The sequence below is a fragment of the Alternaria ventricosa genome (genome assembly GCF_023758065.1).
Source record: "Alternaria ventricosa strain BMP 2768 chromosome Unknown scaffold_3, whole genome shotgun sequence".
Taxonomy (NCBI): Eukaryota; Fungi; Ascomycota; class Dothideomycetes; order Pleosporales; family Pleosporaceae; genus Alternaria; species Alternaria ventricosa.
Window position 1 is genome coordinate 1,624,578 of NW_026055683.1, and position 16,992 is coordinate 1,641,569.

At 53.1% G+C, this 16,992-nt stretch overlaps 7 protein-coding genes across 7 annotated transcripts; 4 read left to right on the forward strand and 3 right to left on the reverse strand.

Moving 5' to 3' along the window:
- Positions 1-20: 20 nt before the first annotated feature.
- Positions 21-1,672, reverse strand: J4E93_002485 (uncharacterized protein; the record flags this gene model as incomplete). Its single annotated transcript, XM_049340430.1, has 2 exons — positions 21-1,263; positions 1,314-1,672. The coding sequence occupies 2 exons, from the start codon at positions 1,670-1,672 to the stop codon at positions 21-23; spliced, it is 1,602 nt and encodes a 533-aa protein (XP_049202752.1).
- Positions 1,673-3,142: 1,470 nt separating this feature from the next.
- On the reverse strand, positions 3,143-4,712 carry J4E93_002486 (uncharacterized protein; the record flags this gene model as incomplete). The annotated part of the gene is made up of 3 exons (XM_049340431.1): positions 3,143-3,215; positions 3,270-4,562; positions 4,618-4,712. 3 exons carry the CDS (start codon positions 4,710-4,712, stop codon positions 3,143-3,145), a joined length of 1,461 nt encoding a protein of 486 aa, XP_049202753.1.
- Positions 4,713-5,318: 606 nt separating this feature from the next.
- Positions 5,319-6,838, forward strand: J4E93_002487 (uncharacterized protein; the record flags this gene model as incomplete). Its single annotated transcript, XM_049340432.1, has 3 exons — positions 5,319-6,356; positions 6,407-6,635; positions 6,693-6,838. 3 exons carry the CDS (start codon positions 5,319-5,321, stop codon positions 6,836-6,838), a joined length of 1,413 nt encoding a protein of 470 aa, XP_049202754.1.
- A 650-nt stretch (positions 6,839-7,488) lies between these two features.
- Positions 7,489-8,557, forward strand: J4E93_002488 (uncharacterized protein; the record flags this gene model as incomplete). Its single annotated transcript, XM_049340433.1, has 4 exons — positions 7,489-7,514; positions 7,559-7,847; positions 7,897-8,394; positions 8,444-8,557. 4 exons carry the CDS (start codon positions 7,489-7,491, stop codon positions 8,555-8,557), a joined length of 927 nt encoding a protein of 308 aa, XP_049202755.1.
- Positions 8,558-12,090: 3,533 nt separating this feature from the next.
- On the forward strand, positions 12,091-12,993 carry J4E93_002489 (uncharacterized protein; the record flags this gene model as incomplete). Its single annotated transcript, XM_049340434.1, has 1 exon — positions 12,091-12,993. The coding sequence occupies one exon, from the start codon at positions 12,091-12,093 to the stop codon at positions 12,991-12,993; it is 903 nt and encodes a 300-aa protein (XP_049202756.1).
- Positions 12,994-13,200: 207 nt separating this feature from the next.
- J4E93_002490 (uncharacterized protein) lies at positions 13,201-14,812 on the reverse strand (the record flags this gene model as incomplete). Its single annotated transcript, XM_049340435.1, has 2 exons — positions 13,201-14,223; positions 14,273-14,812. The coding sequence occupies 2 exons, from the start codon at positions 14,810-14,812 to the stop codon at positions 13,201-13,203; spliced, it is 1,563 nt and encodes a 520-aa protein (XP_049202757.1).
- Positions 14,813-15,424: 612 nt separating this feature from the next.
- Positions 15,425-16,948, forward strand: J4E93_002491 (uncharacterized protein; the record flags this gene model as incomplete). Its single annotated transcript, XM_049340436.1, has 1 exon — positions 15,425-16,948. The coding sequence occupies one exon, from the start codon at positions 15,425-15,427 to the stop codon at positions 16,946-16,948; it is 1,524 nt and encodes a 507-aa protein (XP_049202758.1).
- Between the last annotated feature and the right edge of the window lie 44 nt (positions 16,949-16,992).

Here is a 16,992-nt window from a genome sequence, read left to right on the forward strand (position 1 = left end):
GGATTATAATGCGTCCCATTTCATTCTGCAGCATTCTTCCCCTTCCATTCCCCAGCCGCCTCCTCATAAGTGCAGAACTCCACGTCTCCTTCCCACGCCTTCAGCCACTTGATCACCCTCTCAACCATGCCGATGACATGCGCCATACCACTGGTATCTGGATGTAAGACTAACGGGAATACCACTACATCTTTCTCTCCATTACTCTCAAGCATTTCGCTCCTGATCCACTCAAACTTGTCCTTCCACATATTCTCCATAACGCGAACGTCGACGTAGCCGTGCGAGTTTGGTGCATTGGGAAGATACTGGAGAGGCGTCATATCTTCCGTGTACCAATTTGCCGGAATCTCAACGAGAGTTTTGGTTGTGGGCGCACTGGGTTTAGGCAGAGGTTTCATCCAGTCTTTCGCGGAAGCCTCTTCGGTGTACTTTGGCGCTTTGATGGGTGGGAGGTTAGGGAGGTAGTAGGGTTTGCTGTCGTGGTGGGAGAGCGAGGAGTCATAGAGGAAAGAGTACTCTTCTAGCAATTCCACGGTACTCTCGCGGAGTTGGTAGAGCGGTGCGCGATATCCCAGTGGACGCTTCCCTAATAGTTCCTGATAAAGACTTATACAATGCTCGAGAACTTCGCGTTCTTGGGTGGGCGTAAGCTGAGGGGCGCCTTCGTGGCAATAACCGTGTAAGCCTATCTCCGCGCCGCTGCTCTTGATGGCGGCAAACTCTTCTGGGAAGGATTCTGCACTATGCATCGGCACAAACCAGGTTACTTTGTTCGCGATGCCGTGCTTTGCGAAGAGCTTGAGTAGTCGTGGAACTCCGACATGGCCACTGAAGAAGCCAGTACTGTAGTCCGCGAGGTTATTATCGGGGTGTTGGCCAGTACCAAGCCAGCCCGATACTGCGTCAAAATCCACGGAAAGTAAGATCTTGATCTTCGGCTTCTGTATTGATTGAGGGCTGCCGAGAGACGCCATTGTCGGGATAGCCATTGCTGAGGGGGTTCTACTAGCTAGAGAGACTCCTTCGGTTGCGGTACCGAATATCTCGGCCTCGCCAGTCGCGTTGAGAGATGGTGTTTCGGGCTCGACAGCAGTGGCCTGTGATTTGCGAACTTCGTCCTCGGACCACACGATACGACCTTCCATACCGCCATCCACAGATATACATTGTCCGGAGATATGACCTGCAGCGCGATGACTTGCCAGGAAAGCAGCTGCTCTCGCTACGTCGGTCGGTTGAGCGATTTTTCGGAGCGGTACACTGCAATCGTTAATAAGATATCGGAGACTCAGTATGAGCGTCAGACTCACGTAGCCTCCGCCTCCCTCCACATCTCTCCTGGGTCGTCCAACCTCCCTTCAATCAACTCCGTGTCGACCCACCCAGGCGCCACAGCATTGATTCTTGCGCTCTTGTTCAATCTGACAATCTCGTTCTTCACTGTCTTCACAAGACCGTATTGTAGCCCTGCTTTCCCACTCGCATACTCCACATGACCTGCCTGACCGAAGACTCCACACTCCGACCCTGTCACCACGACACTGACATTTTCCACCTCCTTGCCGGTATCATTTTGCAACTTCTCAACGGATTTGAGAAAGTGCTTGATGGTCAGGTACGTACCACGCACGTTTACGGCGTAGGTGCGATCCCAGAGCTCGCTGGGCATATCCCAGATAGGATAGCTAGAGGATTCATCTGTAATGCCTGCGTTGGCGCAGAGGATGCTTATAGGCTGCGAGAAATGGCTGATGGCTTGGGAGATCGAACTCTGAATGGAGGCTTCGGAGCTGATGTCGCCTTGAAGGCAGTAGAGGTTGGGGTTCGTTGAAGCGAGAGGATTTGGGCGAAGATCGTGTGCAGTGACTTTACACCCTTGTGCTATGCAGGCGTTAGTTACGATTGGGTGAGAGCGAAAACATCAATCAAGATGATGGCGTTGAGTGCTTGTCTTGTAGGCCGAAACCCTGGAGCGCGCTTTCCACCGCAGGGTGACTTGACAAAGACCCTGAGTCTACCATGGACCCTGCGAATTTCACTCGATATGCAAGACTCTCTGACAATTATCAAAGACACAAGACCATTACATACCTAGGAACTCATCTACAATCGCACTACCAATTCCTCCGGCGGCCCCAGTAACAAACACATGCAGCCCCCCAAGTTCGAGAAACGACATGATGCACCTTGACGAGGCCTTCACTGCTTCTGCGGCCAGGTGTTCAAGTTCAGGCTGTCACTCTATCAACTCAGCTCCACAAGATGCGCGCCCGCATACGTAATGTAGCAACAGCCGACCCGGCACCCACGATAAGCCCTACGTTATCACCTTGAGGAGCTTCCAAAGAGGGTAATGGCCATCACTTGTCGCATACTGTGATTTCTCCGCGCGCAATCGAGATGGATGTGCACACGTAATCCTGAGTGCAGATGGCGATAGCGAGGCTCAGTTGAGCCTGCGTGAGGGGGTTGTGATACCTAGGTATCAACCCCTCTTCCGCACACCCCAGCTCGAAGGAGCTGGAGCTAGAACACGCGAAGAACGATGGACCAGCTTCTACGAACTAGCCTAATCAATCAGGCGCTTTGGGTATGAGGTGTGTCTGCGCCTACGGCCAAAGCTCAACAAAAGAAAACGTCCCACGCGTAAGGGCTCGAAGGGCATCGCGACTGCGTGCTTGTTTACTAAGAACGCCACTGTGCCCTTCCGCCCCGCCGGCCCACCTTGACGGACCGTCAAACTGCCCAACGTGGTAATTTTGACAAAAACCATTGATTTCAGATGGCCGAAGGGCACACTGCTAGAGGTTAGGTGACCAATGAATTGGTCGGTGATCTGCGGGATACGGGTGCTTGCAGAAGGGCACGAAGGCGCGACCAATTGGGAAGAAGGGTGTGTAGGAGGTGTTAGTTGGTCGGGCAGAGGGCGAACGGCACGGGTCGGTAATGATGAGGATGGTCGCATACGTGCTCTGAGCTGCATGGGCAATAAGTTTGTAGTAATGTTCATTGGTTTTGGCCACTGCATATCGCAAGCGCAGAGTTTCCTTCTCTAGATGATGTAACATGGGCTATTGTGCGCACTTTGCTTCCCATCTTAACTTTTGTTGGTATCATAACGCCGTGGCTCATTGTTGAATTACAAGGTGATGTCCTCGGTGCGGTAGTGGTCTGCTACGATGCGGTAGAGGTATGAAGGTGCGTGTCCGCCACTAGAAGACGTTAGCTTACATTCAATGCATCGAGCTGTTCAAATCGCGACTTACAGGTTGGTGATGTAGAGATCCACAAGGTCTGCGGGAACATAATCGTACAGTGGATTCTCAACATCGACCTTGTCGACGAACTCGCCGTCGTCATAGGGAACTACACTTCCGGCGTCACCGTGCTCGATCAGCTCGTCGATGTCGAATGGGTAGACCGGGCTGAGCTTGTATACACCACTGAGCACGACAACAGGTGTCTGGTGTTCCTTTGCAGCCTTTGCAATCATGTGTGCTCCAGCTGCGGCTACTAGACCACCGTTGGCTAATACGGTATGGGTCGCCAGAATGACCTTGTTGACGCGGGACATTATGGCGAAGACATGGGAGTCTGGTATGACGTAGACTTGGATACCAGCATCGGTGAGGGGCTTCCACTTGTCGTCGTCCTCATCGTCATCTGGATTCGCCTCTCGTTTCTTGCCTGTAAGAAGAATGCCATGCGTGGCAGTGTGGTCGTGGGGATACGTCTCGGCGTGCACGACTGTGAACTTGCGTTTTCGTGCGGCGAACAGAAGGAACTTCTGGACTGTGGTGGACGCGGTGTGGGTGAGGATGATTTCGTTGGCGTGGATGTGCTCGAGGGCGACTTCGGCAATCTGCTTGTCTGAGGTTTCGAGCTCGTCCTGAAGTTCCCTTATGCCCTCCATAACCTCGCCCTTCAGGTCCAGGTTTTGGCTCTTGTTGATGCCCTCGAGGCGCTCCAGATTGAGTGCCGTCAGCGTGCTCTTGCCGTTTGGCGACGCCTGCCCTGTAGGGGTGCTTGTAGTTGAGGGTGTATCTGCTGGCTGGGAGAAGAGGCCAAAGAGCGAGTGGACGAGAGGAGCGGACGAGGTAGGCGCGTACGAGGTGTGTGAGGTGAGTAACGGGGGCCGTCTCGAGGGTTCACTAACGTCGGAGGCGTTATCGGTGAAGACGCTCGTGGGCATGGGCTCGGCAACGGCATGCCGAAGGGGGCTGAATGTAGACATGCTCGAGTTGAGCGCTGGTCTGTGGAGGGAGTCGTGATGCGCGTGTGCTTGTGGTGTCGAATAGCCGGGTTCGCTGCCGGTTGGTGTTTGCCCTTCGGCATGCTCGTCGACCACCTCGCGTACCAGACCCAGTACGCGCCGTACGATGTTTCCTACAACCACCTCTCGTGGTTGCGCCGATGTCAACCGCCTGCCGACTTGCTTTATGCGCTCAATGAGCTTGGCGGCATCCCTGCCCTTGAACTCGCCCACTACGCGCAGAAGAAGGGCCGTCGTCGCAATGGCGCATGGTCTCGAGTTCCGTATTTGTCGCCGTTTGAGAAGTCTGAGGTAGGGATATTAGTTGTGGTTGCGCTACTGCGCGGAAAGTCGTATCTCACGAGATGAAATGCTCCACCGAGGCATCCACTGGAGTACTCTTCAGTGACTTCAGGTAGGTCGACAGACCCGGCGCCTGTATCGTCGCGCCCTGCATAGTGGGAGAATTTGCAGATTTGTACTCGAGAGTCCCAAGATTTCGAACGGTATATGGCAGTTATGTGGGGTGGTGGGGTTGTTCCTGGATGACTCTGCGGGTGTCTGTGTGCGTTTGAAAGGGGTTCCGGACGACCAGTATAATTTTAAGGGTTCGAAGTATCGGCCACGCGCGTTTTGTTTGTTACGCACTGTTGGGGACAGTTGCTTGTTCAAGTCTTGGTGGAGGGAATGTGTGAGTCGTATAACTAGATTGAGCTTTCGGCGTTCCGATTGGGCACGGGCTCTCCAGCGGTTCGTCATTGGCATGTCCCCAACCTTCTGCTTAGCTGCATAACCGTCTTCTCTCGACAAAGTCACGCCTCGGCCTGTTGCTAGTTTCGTCAGTGCTGGACGAGCATCTTGACTGTGCTGCCGCCGTGTACATTCGTCCCAATAGTCCCACCGTCACGGCCACGGAGGTCCTACCGGCTGCCTAGACATAAGCATCCGCGCACCCAGCACGCAGGCTACCCCACAGTCCTTCGCCATTCTCCAACCTCGGCCCTCGATCTCATCTCCCGCTGACGATGCGAGTGCAATAGCTGCACAGAGAGAGACGCGCAAGATGGGCGCCGACAGGAGTGACGGCTCCGGCTCCGGCTCCTCGAATACGGAAGCGGTCGCATCCGGATACGACGAAAAGACACCTCTACTCGAGCAAACCCAGAAGGGCCCCTACGAAGACACCAAGCGGCGAAGGAGATGGCTGTATCCGTCGCGCATATCCGACGGCATCGTCGCGGTGGTGGGCGTCCTCGCAACCCCCTTTGTCTATACGGGGCAATGTCTGGTGGCCGCCTTCTACTACGACGAGGATGGCCACTTCTCCTTTCTCGCCCCGATCTACCACATCTCGCGGACATTCACTCGCGGACGTCGGAAAAAGGTCGCGGCGCACGCTTCACGAGCCTCGGCTGCCCCGGACCGTAGCGAGAAAGGCACGCGCAAGAGTCGCAGTTCGAGTGTCGCGCAGCCCGTCATGAAACAACCCACGAGACGGTCACTGTCAATAGCATCAACCTCGACCGCCATGACGTCCGACTCGGAGAGCGAGCGATCTCCTTCACGCGACCCAGACACCGACAGCCCGTCGCGCCATACCCGCTCCAAATCGAGCGCAACCGCACGAGCAGACGAAATCGCCCCGGCCAAGCGGTCGATACGCATCACGCTACATCACAACGAGGACGCTTTGAGGCAACGCAAGGCAGCGAAGAAGGCCCAGTCGTCCAAAAGTAATTCCGTTTCCTCCGAGGCTGCCGCTTCCCTCAAGTCCCCCACTGGGCCGGCAACCGCGTCTTCGAAACAATTGACCAAGTTCCCACGAGCGCCCCAACCCCCGCGCCCCCTCGTGCCACGCCGCCAGCCCTCGTACTCCGCTAAAGGCGTATCCGCTGTCGGCCCGCACCAGAAGACACTCATCATCGATCTCGATGAGACCTTGATCCACAGCATAGTCAACGGCGGTCGCTTCCAGACCGGCCACATGGTAGAGGTCAAGCTCCAGGCATCCGTCGGCGCCGACGGACAGGTCATTGGTCCCCAGGTGCCGCTCTTATACTATGTTCACAAACGGCCGTATTGCGACGATTTTCTGAAAAAGGTACGCACACCAGCCAGGCACGCCTGATGTCACACTAACGAAACGACCAGGTTAGTAAGTGGTACAATCTGATCATATTCACCGCCTCGGTACAGGAATACGCAGATCCCGTCATCGACTGGCTGGAGGTGGAGCGCAAGTATTTTGCAGGCAGGTACTATCGACAGCACTGCACTGTTCGCAACGGGGCTTATATCAAGGACCTTGCTCAGGTTGAGCCCGATCTCAGCAAAGTTATGATTCTTGATAACAGCCCCTTGAGCTACGTCTTCCATCCTGGTAAGCTCACCTTCGGCCCAGTGCGCCCACATCCGCTCGTACTGATTGTGCATCTAGACAATGCCATTCCCATCGAAGGCTGGATTAGCGACCCAACAGACCACGATCTGCTGCATCTTATCCCGCTGCTCGAAGGCTTGCAGTATGTCACCGACGTGCGTGCGCTGCTTGCGCTTCGGCTCGGCATGCCCGCATCCGCCTAGTCAGGTAGCCACAGTTTTAGTGGCATTCGCTCTAGTACCTCGCTTTCTAATACTTTTTGTACTATAGACCCGTTGCGCCGAGCAGTTGACTATGTAGCTCGTTGGAGGAGATACCCAAGATGTTATTCGTTCATGATCCACGCCTCGCTTGAAAGACGTTGTTTTTGAGTTTCTTTTACTCATTACAAACAAGGGATTACCCGCCCGTCGGCATGCAGCTCCGATCTGCCACTTGCGACTTGTCGCATGGGCCTGTCGTCTCGCCCACGTTTTCAAGCCTGCTCCCCCACGCCTGTCAATTCCCTTGTGTCCGGGGCATGACATGCGTGGCGACGGGTAGTCACTCACCATGTTCTTACACATCCCGCTTATCTCCCGCAACCTTTCAGCCCCACGACGCCCATTTCTTCTCCCGTGGCTCCATGCAGGGCCGTAATTGCTCTCGCTTGAGTCCCATCAGAGCGAGCACGTTGAATGCTTATTACATTAACACACCGCTGCCCCTGTCGCTTCCATGCCTTTACAACGTGGCCGTCGCTCTGAATTGTTCAACCTGCATTTCAATATCTTGTGCCAATGCATTTGTTACAGAGAAGACGCCTGCGCTCAAGTTCGATTCCATCAAAGAACTGTCGCCCTAGGCTCAAAACATGGACGTAGCAATGGTGGATTCGAGGTTCGTCTACCACTGGTGGCCTGGCTATAGCTAACAATGTATAGCTTGGACCATCCATTCTTTGATGACGCCATAGAAGCAATACACAACACCATACTGCAAGAACATCGTCAGCATTTCGATCACCATATCAGCTCAACACTTCTGCTTGAAGAGCTCCGTCGTACATCCGCTGGCAATGGGTCGGCAGACCGAAGACTAGTCGTCTGCAGTCGAAAGTTTACATTGTTCATTCGCACCTATGCACCCTACTTCGATGTCCTTGGCACGTGTATCAAATTGCAGTCAGCATGGGCAGGCTGGTTCTGGGCAACTGTTCGATTGGTCTTCAAGGTATGCATGTAGTACATTTGACACACATCTTGGATTAACCCGGAAGCAGATGAGCGGCGACTGTGTGCTTTTCATGGAGAAAATTGCCGATGTACTTGAAGCTATTTCGCAAATCATACCACCTTATCAGGAAGTTTACAACATCTGCAAGCGAAACGGAGCCGAGTCCCATGGCGAGACTGAAGATCGTCATCTGGCTGCACTTCTGTCTTACGTATACGCGGATCTTGTACAGCTGTTCTTGGAGCTATATTGTATCTTCTGTCGCGGTGCACAAAGTACATCCATTAGTGGTACGAACGTCCTCCACGGTGAGACACTATGGCGACCCTTCGATTCCCGATTTGCCCACCTTGAAACACGGCTAGGCCAGCACAGGAGGTGGTTAGAAGCAGAAACCGCGGACCAGACTCAATACTACGCAGACATCTCACAGCACCGCAGAAGTTATATCGACTTTTTGCAGCGTCAAAACGGAGTCATGGTCAACGGTCGTGTGGAGCAAGACGAACAACGGCTTGCAAAGCGGTTGAGGAGAGTGGAGAAGGTACAGCATTGGCTGTCGTCTTCTACCGCGATTGCCACGAGGTCTCTAGGCACTCAACAAACTTGTCAAGAGTCCTGCGCTTGGCTCTTACGCGTTGCCGCATACACCCAATGGAGGAGTCAGCGCTTTGATAGCAGCACGGCAAATGACCAGGAAGCTTTAGTCGGCAGCTGGCAACATCGCGTGCTGTTTGTGCAGGGTAAGTCGCCGCGCGCATAATACAAATCTTCTATAAACTGACAAGAACTCAGCGAAATCTGGCTTTGGAAAAACCGTCATCTCGCGTTCAGTCGTTGAAGATCTAGCTGGTGAAGCGGACGATCCTGATTTGTGCGACGAACCGCCAGCCACTGCAAGCTACCATTTCAATCATCTCCTATCTGAGAATAATCAACCTGATGATGCTTTCCGGGCTATGGCATGCCAGCTGCTTCACGCTCGTCGGCACGACCGATCGACTTTGGACACTGTCAGCCTCTTATTGCGGAAAACGTCCTTTCGAGAGCATGCCACCACTGATGAAGCAGTCGATGTTCTTCTGCTTCTACTTCGGCAGCACCCCACTTTCCTTGTATTTGATGGCATCGATGAGTGCAGCGATACCGATATGCTCCTCGCATCGTTAGCAAGACTCTGTCGTGGATCTGACACAAGAGCTATCCTCTTCAGCAGACCGAACCTGAAGATACCTCTTGAGTACCAGAAATGGGCTTCAGATGCTCCTCACATTCTCTCGCTTACCGGTCAACACAACGTTGTTGCTATCGATCGATTTGTAGTACCAGAAATGAACCGCCTAGCAGATCAAGGCTTCTTCGGTATCTCTATGGATCGAGGCCTCATGTCGGAAGTCGCGAGGACGGCAGATGGCGATTTTCTCTGGGCCAACATGTTGTTGAAACTCCTTCAGTCGCCGCTATTGTCGTCGGACGAGCGACTGAATATTCTCCAGGGAATGCATTCAATACAGGGCCTGGAAGCGCTATTCCGTATCATGTTTGATGCATTAGCGCGCCATTCGCCGACAGAAAAACGCGTCATCACCGACGCATTCCGATGGTTGTCTTTCCCAATCAACCGCATGTGTCCGGGGGCACTACACGCTGCCCTAAACACACACAGACCCGACGTTCCCGAGGGTCCACATACGACCGATATCATACAAGCCTTGCCAGAACTGACATGTGGTCTTCTCTGCATTGTCAACGACGAGATCGCTTTCACCCACAAATCCATACGCGATTACCTTCTCAACCCAATATCTCAAGGCTCAGAGTTCAGTCTTTGCGATACAAGCAGCGTCCATGGCCACCTTGCTGCACGATGTCTATCATATCTCGCTTACGATGTACCAAAACGCCCTCTCGGTGCCCTGCAGCCTCATAGTCCAGCCATGCCACCTACCATACCTACTAGTAGTGGTGCGAGCCAAAGAACAAGCGCGTCGGTAGATAGCGGATACAAGTCCCTGTCTTCATCAGACGGAGACAACCACACCCATGCGATACCAACAATACCAAATCAACACAACAGCTTGAGGGCGAATAGTATCCGCACCGTGCCTTTCGATACCCATTTGCCTTTCCTACGGTATGCAGCGCTCTGCTGGCCCATCCATCTAAGCCGTGCTCTATCGTCAACTTCACACCATACCACAACCTCCTCAGCAGATACACTCGCCTACCTACCCACATTGAGCGCCTTTCTAGCTTCTCGTATTGCGGTCACTGCCTGGGTCGAAGCTTCTTTTCGGTACAGCCTACCGCCTACGCTCACTCGTCTCATTGGCCCGTTGTCGGATCTGAAGGGCGAAATATCGCCTGCGACTGTCGAGGGCAAGGAGCTAAGGCTTGTGGTAACTGAGATGAGGATTTTGAGTGAGAGGCTGGTGGAGTTGAAAAGAGAGTATGAGGGCGTCATGAGGCGGAATCCGAGTTTGATTTGGCAGATGGATGAACCGGGTGGGAATGCTTTTTGGCCGGTTTGGGAAGATATCCTTGCAAATGGGAGTGGAAGGTAACGGCGAAAGCGCGCAAAATTTTGGTTTGAATCATTCGGGGTTGGTCGCAGCGGAGTTCGGTATGTGTTTACACATGAATTCTCGATGGATGGCGTTTTCTTCATATTTCACAAAGTTATATAGACTGGAGTAGATTTTTGATATGCGTACCTTGTCGCTTTAGCTAGTTTGGGATCGCTAGTGATATATATATATATATACCCATCTTCTCGGTCCAGAGCTCTAATCATCCTCTATTCCAATCAGCCCGTTTTCGAAACTGAAGACCCGATCCACATGCTGTGCATTCCCGAAAAAGCAGAAGCAGACATGCCATGTCTGCTCTACTTTTGCTACTTGCGAGAAAATGGTTTTCCGAAACAAAATAGATCTACAACCGGGACATGTAGCTGGACGAGCACTTCGTCCTTACGGATATAGTCAATGTTCAGAAGCATCCACGAGATGAAACCTTTGCCTTCCTGCTGGGCTGCGAAAAGAATTGCAAGCACACTCTATGTGAATGTCAGCAACTCAATCTAGAAAGGCGAGAAAGTAAGAGGGTATAAAGATGCGTGTATGGAGGACTTCGGAACGAACTCTAAGTTGGCAAAACCTTCTTCTGTATCCAAAAACGGGCATCGTAGCCGTGATGGCCGGAGGTGTTTTAAAGATCGCATCAACAGTCGCCGTGTGATAGCATGGCCAAAAAGCACTGGTTATTAGTCAAATGAACTGTCGGTACATGCAAGCCTACCTATGTTTGTCTCTTTCTTCTCCCGCAAAACATCGTGAGAAGCATGATGAATCGAAAACGATGTCATTTCACTCCATGGTGTGAGTAGCAAGGTTGCGTTCAAGCATCGAGCTGTTTACTAAACCGAAAAACTGTCTCTGTGAGACTGATGTGCGCTTGTTCAGCACAATGGCTTAGATAGTCTATGTGATTGGTTTCTGTGGGAAGGTGCAGATAGCAAGATATCCAAAACAACACCGCCTCGTCCCAGGGAATTCTCGTCCTCTGAATTGATGGTACTAACACATAGATGCTTCCTCCTGGAACAGCCATCTCAACATTTGATGTTATGACTACATGGGTATAAATTATTCTTTCTTCTTCTACCCTGACCTTTTCAAGACCATACTTGAGCTTTCATCGTCCAAAACGACAAGAGGGGCATTGCGTGTCTTTTTTCCAAAAACCTCTTTCCATGCTTCATATGTTCTGCTCTTTGGGAAAGCTTCTTGGGATTCCAAAAAGGGAGAGACGATAATTGATGTTCTAGCAGCAAGTCTGCTTGCATCACGTTTCTCGACATGCCCGATGTTGAAGGTGTCTACGCATCCTCAGGTCGTTGATCTGCGGAACTTGAACGAGTGAATGTGAATGTTTGCGCTACCGTGGTTCGCAGTTATGATGAACTTACCATGTGGGGGAGGATGTGGAAGTAGACGTGGATAGTGTGGGACGACTTGCGCTGACGCCAAGTCTGAAGCATGTGATTTCGCGTCTCCGAGGTCCCCACGATTGGCCAATTGCTGCGACACGTACCTTCACCTGGTGAAGTTTACAGCCACGACAACGATGCTTTTGCGCTCAATTTGAGACACATTATCTCATCGTTCCTCAGCTTGGCACATTCGACCAGGGAATAACTCACCCCGACCTGACCTTCATCCTTCGCGACAACCCCACCATGGCGCCCCCGCCGTCCTCACTCTACACGCTCTCCTTCGCGATCGCGACCCTCGCTACGCTGCTTGTCGCAGCAACACTGCGTCTACTTGCCATCCTTCCAAATGCGCGCTCAAAGTCCACACCACTGCGCAAGCGCCCGCTCGCAACACGTATCCTCGTCGTTCTTGGATCGGGCGGACATACACACGAGATGTTCTACCTACTGCGCGATCTGGACACACGGAAATACACACATAGGACGTACGTGGTCAGCAGCGGAGACGCGTTCTCAGCACAACGCGCCGCGGAGTTTGAGCGAGGACTCGAAGATGGGAAGAAGGAGCGGCTGCGAAAGCAAGAATCGGAGAAAGAGGCGGTACAACCAGACGGCACGGGAAGAAGACCAGTGATGGAGATTACAGATGCGGACGGCGCAACGCATGCTCTAGAAGAGAAGAAGGCAGAGAGACCAACATGCACTGGCCCAGACCACTACAACATCGCCGTCATCCCGCGCGCGCGCAAGATACACCAACCGCTCCTCACAACGCCTTTCACCTCACTTTACACCCTCCTATCTTCCTTCACACCTCTCCTCGGCGCACCACCACTTCTGGCCGGCCAAGCTCCTACAACACCATACGAAGCCGCAGCTGCCGACCTCCCAGATCTCATCATCACCAACGGCCCAGCCACGGCTGTAATCCTTATCCTCGCAAGCCTCATACTGCGCTTCTTCAACATCAAGGGAGCGAACAGCAGAGGCAAGTGTAAGACGGTATACGTGGAGAGTTTCGCACGAGTCAAGACACTGAGTCTGAGTGGGAAGTTGCTGCTAAAGGTCGTGGATCGCTTCCTGGTGCAATGGGAGGAGTTGGAGGGCGCAGGAGGACGAGCGGAATACTGGGGCATTCTGGTATGAGCTCAAGGACGAATTCATGGGAAAGGTTCAAAAGATCATGGTATGCATAATGCAGGCGTTTGATGTACATTTACAGCGAAGATACCCCACAGGCCACAGAAAGCCTAGCTAAGTTTTCGGCTTCGATCCATGCTATATATACAAAAGGTATGCTACAAGTCTCGTGTCACAGGCGTGATACATTATCATGCCATCGTCTCAGTCACCCTAGTCGAGGTCGGCTGTTTGACTGGGAATCTGCTTCTTGCCCAGATACGGCTTCGTAGCACTCTTCTGCATGTGCTGACCCAATGCCGCCAGCAAGCTCTCCTGGTCCACAAGCGGCTTCTCCTTCTGGCTTTGCACCTTCTTCTGGTGCTCAAGCTCCCACCTCAGTTGCATGGGCGTCTTCATTGCCTGCGCCGCTCGGTGCTGTTGCTTTGCAATTTCTCGCGCAACCACACCCTGTTCGGAGTGCTTTGCAATCTTGATCGGACGCGGTGCTTCGGGGTCTCTGTCTTTCTTTGCTTTGATGGAGAATTCGTGGATATCGCCGCGGAGTTCTTCTGCAAGGGTGTCGGGGAAAGGTGGCGCAACGAGCGTATAAGCCATGGACTGCGACCCTTCGACAATGTTTCGTCTTGTGTCTACCTCATAGGCCGAAGGAAGCTCAGGGTCTATGCTTATTGGAGCGGCGGACTTGAATCGTTCCTGCTCTTGTCTTTGAATCTCAGCGAACTTTGCCTCGAAGTCGACTGGGCTCCTGCTATTCGTTGCGTCTTGTTGAGCTTGGTTCTCCTTGTTCTTGCTCCGCCAACTACTCAAGCTTGTGAATGGCTGGCTCACCTTGGCCAGGGCCCTTCTAACTAATGTTTGCTTGTCTTTGCCTGTCTCTTTTGTGGTACCAACGTTTCCAGTGTCTTCTACGCGTTCCCATGGCCATTCCAGTCTTTGCCGTGTGCCTGCGATGTATCGGTGGAAGATGGGAAGTCCAGTTCGAGGATCGTATTGGTGTTCTTCGGGTATTGTGTCGTTCCCGTAGTCAGTACCGGTGTATGGATCAATGCCGGTGGTATGCCGCTCCATGTAGATCTTCTCGACAACGACGTCCTCGTAACGCTTCTGGCTTCCCTGGTCTATCTCGGCTGGTACCACGAGACGTACATTGCTCAAGGGCATAGGCACCTCGTTCTCTATCTTGGGCCCCATGTCTGCGGCAGCAGCATTAAATACATTGCTGTCGTAGTATTGCTGGCAAAAGTTAACACTCAAAATTGATGACACAGCCAGGCGGTAATACCATGTTCATGCCTTGAATAATGACGTCGTGTGTTCGAGCTATGGTCTCTCGTACCACACCGATCTTGCCCGCCTCTTTTCCTTTCAGAATTACGACACGATCACCCTTCACAATTGGAAAGTATTTCTTGTCGTCCACGACCAGCGGGTACTCGAGCTCGAAGCCCTTCTTTTCCCTATCAGCGTTCCGGCTCTTCTGCATCTTGATAGGTATCTCAGGCTTCTGCACTTGGACGCCGGTGATGGCACCGTATTTCTCAGCATCTGAGCCGGCGGCGCGGTTTGGTCTCAACGGACCAAGCTTCCAGTCCTCTTTCGCATTGGACAGAGCTTGCTTCCTGACACCCTTGACGTGTTCACGTTCCCACCTTTGACGCTCAAGTATGGCTCGCTTGATTTCCCATTTGTCCTGTTTGAATTCCTGGCGCTTCTTGCGTTCCCGCTCGTGCCATTGGATTGCGTTTTTGACCTTGCGGATCTCTTTGAGCTTTTTGGCCTGACGGGCGGCATTGCGCCCTGGCCTGACGACCAATTGGCTCATGGTGGGCGGGATGGCGGCGGTAGAGATGGAGATGGATGTGCGAGGGTTTGCGGACTACCGAGCCATCGAATGGCGGGCGGCGGGGGTGTAGTGGCGGATACGACCGGGGATATCAAATCGATAGGGCGTGTCGTGAGGTTCGAGGCCGGTGTTGTTTCCACGGTGATGGGTTGTCGGCATTCGTCCCCCCAGAAGTGGTGAACAGTGCATTCGACATGGTGAGCCAAAATTCCGCGCCGGCGCCCGGGCGGTGTGGCCGCCGCGGCAGAATCCCAAAACACGTCGCCGATGACATGGTGCATCAACCCTAACCATCACCACGCACTTCAGGTGTCTTCCCACCATGGCGCTATTACGGCGCAGACTGCGCTGTCATTACTGCAACACACTGTCACGCGACACTGTCTCACAAATACCCAAGACATTTCACTGTCCGCAATGCGACGCCGTGAATCACTTCGACGAAGTACTTACTCTACCGCATAACACCCGAACCTCTCCAACTGACGTGTTCCCCAGCGCGGAAACATCACCGATCCGCCCATCGAAGAAGTCGCGACCGCCCCTCAAGCCTCCTTTCAACACCTGCGCTCCCGCTCCCCAACACCCGCCATGTCCGTACCCGGTGACGACATCTTCTGCGACACATGTCAGCGCAACCAGACCCTCTACGCAAAACTCTTGGGCGAATATCTTCCGGAAGAAGATGATCCGACGTATGAGCAATTCTTAGCGGCGTACGAGGACTACAAGGACGAGCTCGAGACCCGGTATCCGCAGGTCTGCAGCGATTGTCTGCCTCGAGTCCAACATCAGATCCGGAATGCGAACCATATTGCCAGAGCAGACAACCTGGCGCGTATCATGGAAGCGAGTAAACAGAAGCGCACAACTGTACGCACCTACCGACAAGCATGGACATTGAGGCTCATTTCGCTGGCGAAGTGGACCTACGTCGCGAGCACAGCAATAGGAATTGTCTGGCATGCTGCTGGACTGTACATGGGCCCGGATGAGGGTATACGGGCGTACCAAGTTTTCAGCTGGGATACTTGTTGGACTCAGGCAAAGTCGGGATGCTGGATGGACGAAATCTGTGTACTTTCGCCCGTGATACTCAAGTGGCTGAACTTTGCGATTATCGCTGATGCTCTCACAATCTGGTGGAACCCCAAGTTGAAGGTCAAGACGAACAGTCTGACAGGACGGATGCGCGGGCTCATGTCACTATGGATGATTCGAATTACTGCCGTGGCTCTTCGTTTTCTAACCCTCTACTACTGGAAAGGTCACACCATCAACAACGACACGTTGACACTATTCCGGTACACACATGTGTGTATGCTCGGCATATTGACCTTCTCGTCCATCATGACATGGAAGGCTGTCCGCATAGTCTACGGCGCCGCGCCCTCTTTTCTGAAAACGGCTCGCGAGCCCGTACCCAGCGCACCCGATAGCGCACAGAAGGCAAGAAGAGGCTCTTACCACCCAGCTCATCCCCAAGCAAGCGTCTTCGATAGTATAGCGCCCGATTTTGCAAGTGGCATTGATCAGTGCAAGGAATCCTCCCCTCTCCCCCCGTCCCCCACCATCTCAGAAGCCTCCTTCACCACACATGCTACCGACGTCACCACACCCTATGCTCAGCGATCTACATTCTTGGGCGCAGACGACATGGACTGGACACCGACCAAGAATTCTGGAAGTAGGTTCTCTTCACAACCCCCAGAGATTATACCCAACCACTTCTCCAAGACGACATCTCGTCAGCCAGCAACACCCCCTCGTTTCAGAGAACCCCACTCCATCTTCTCAAAACCAGACCCGAATCCGTTCCGTCACCGGGTTCCTGCACCGCCGCCACCATCGCTCGGCGCCAACCAAAAACCTAACCCCTGGAAACCGAGTGTCTGGGCGCCTCCCCTCAAGGAAAACGCACCCAAGTTCTTCAAAGGAGACCAGAAGGCACAAGGAGGTGCGGGAGAAATACCGGGTCTAGATGGCTTTGGTGTACCCAAGAACGTTAAGAGGGATGCTGAGCTCTTCGCCAGCCCGAAGCTCAAGTACGAATACTACGGGACTATGAAGGACACTGGACTGGAGGACACGTTTAATGCCATGTTTACGAAATAGGGTGGATTGCATACACAGGGATTCCCAAGATGGCATAGGTCATT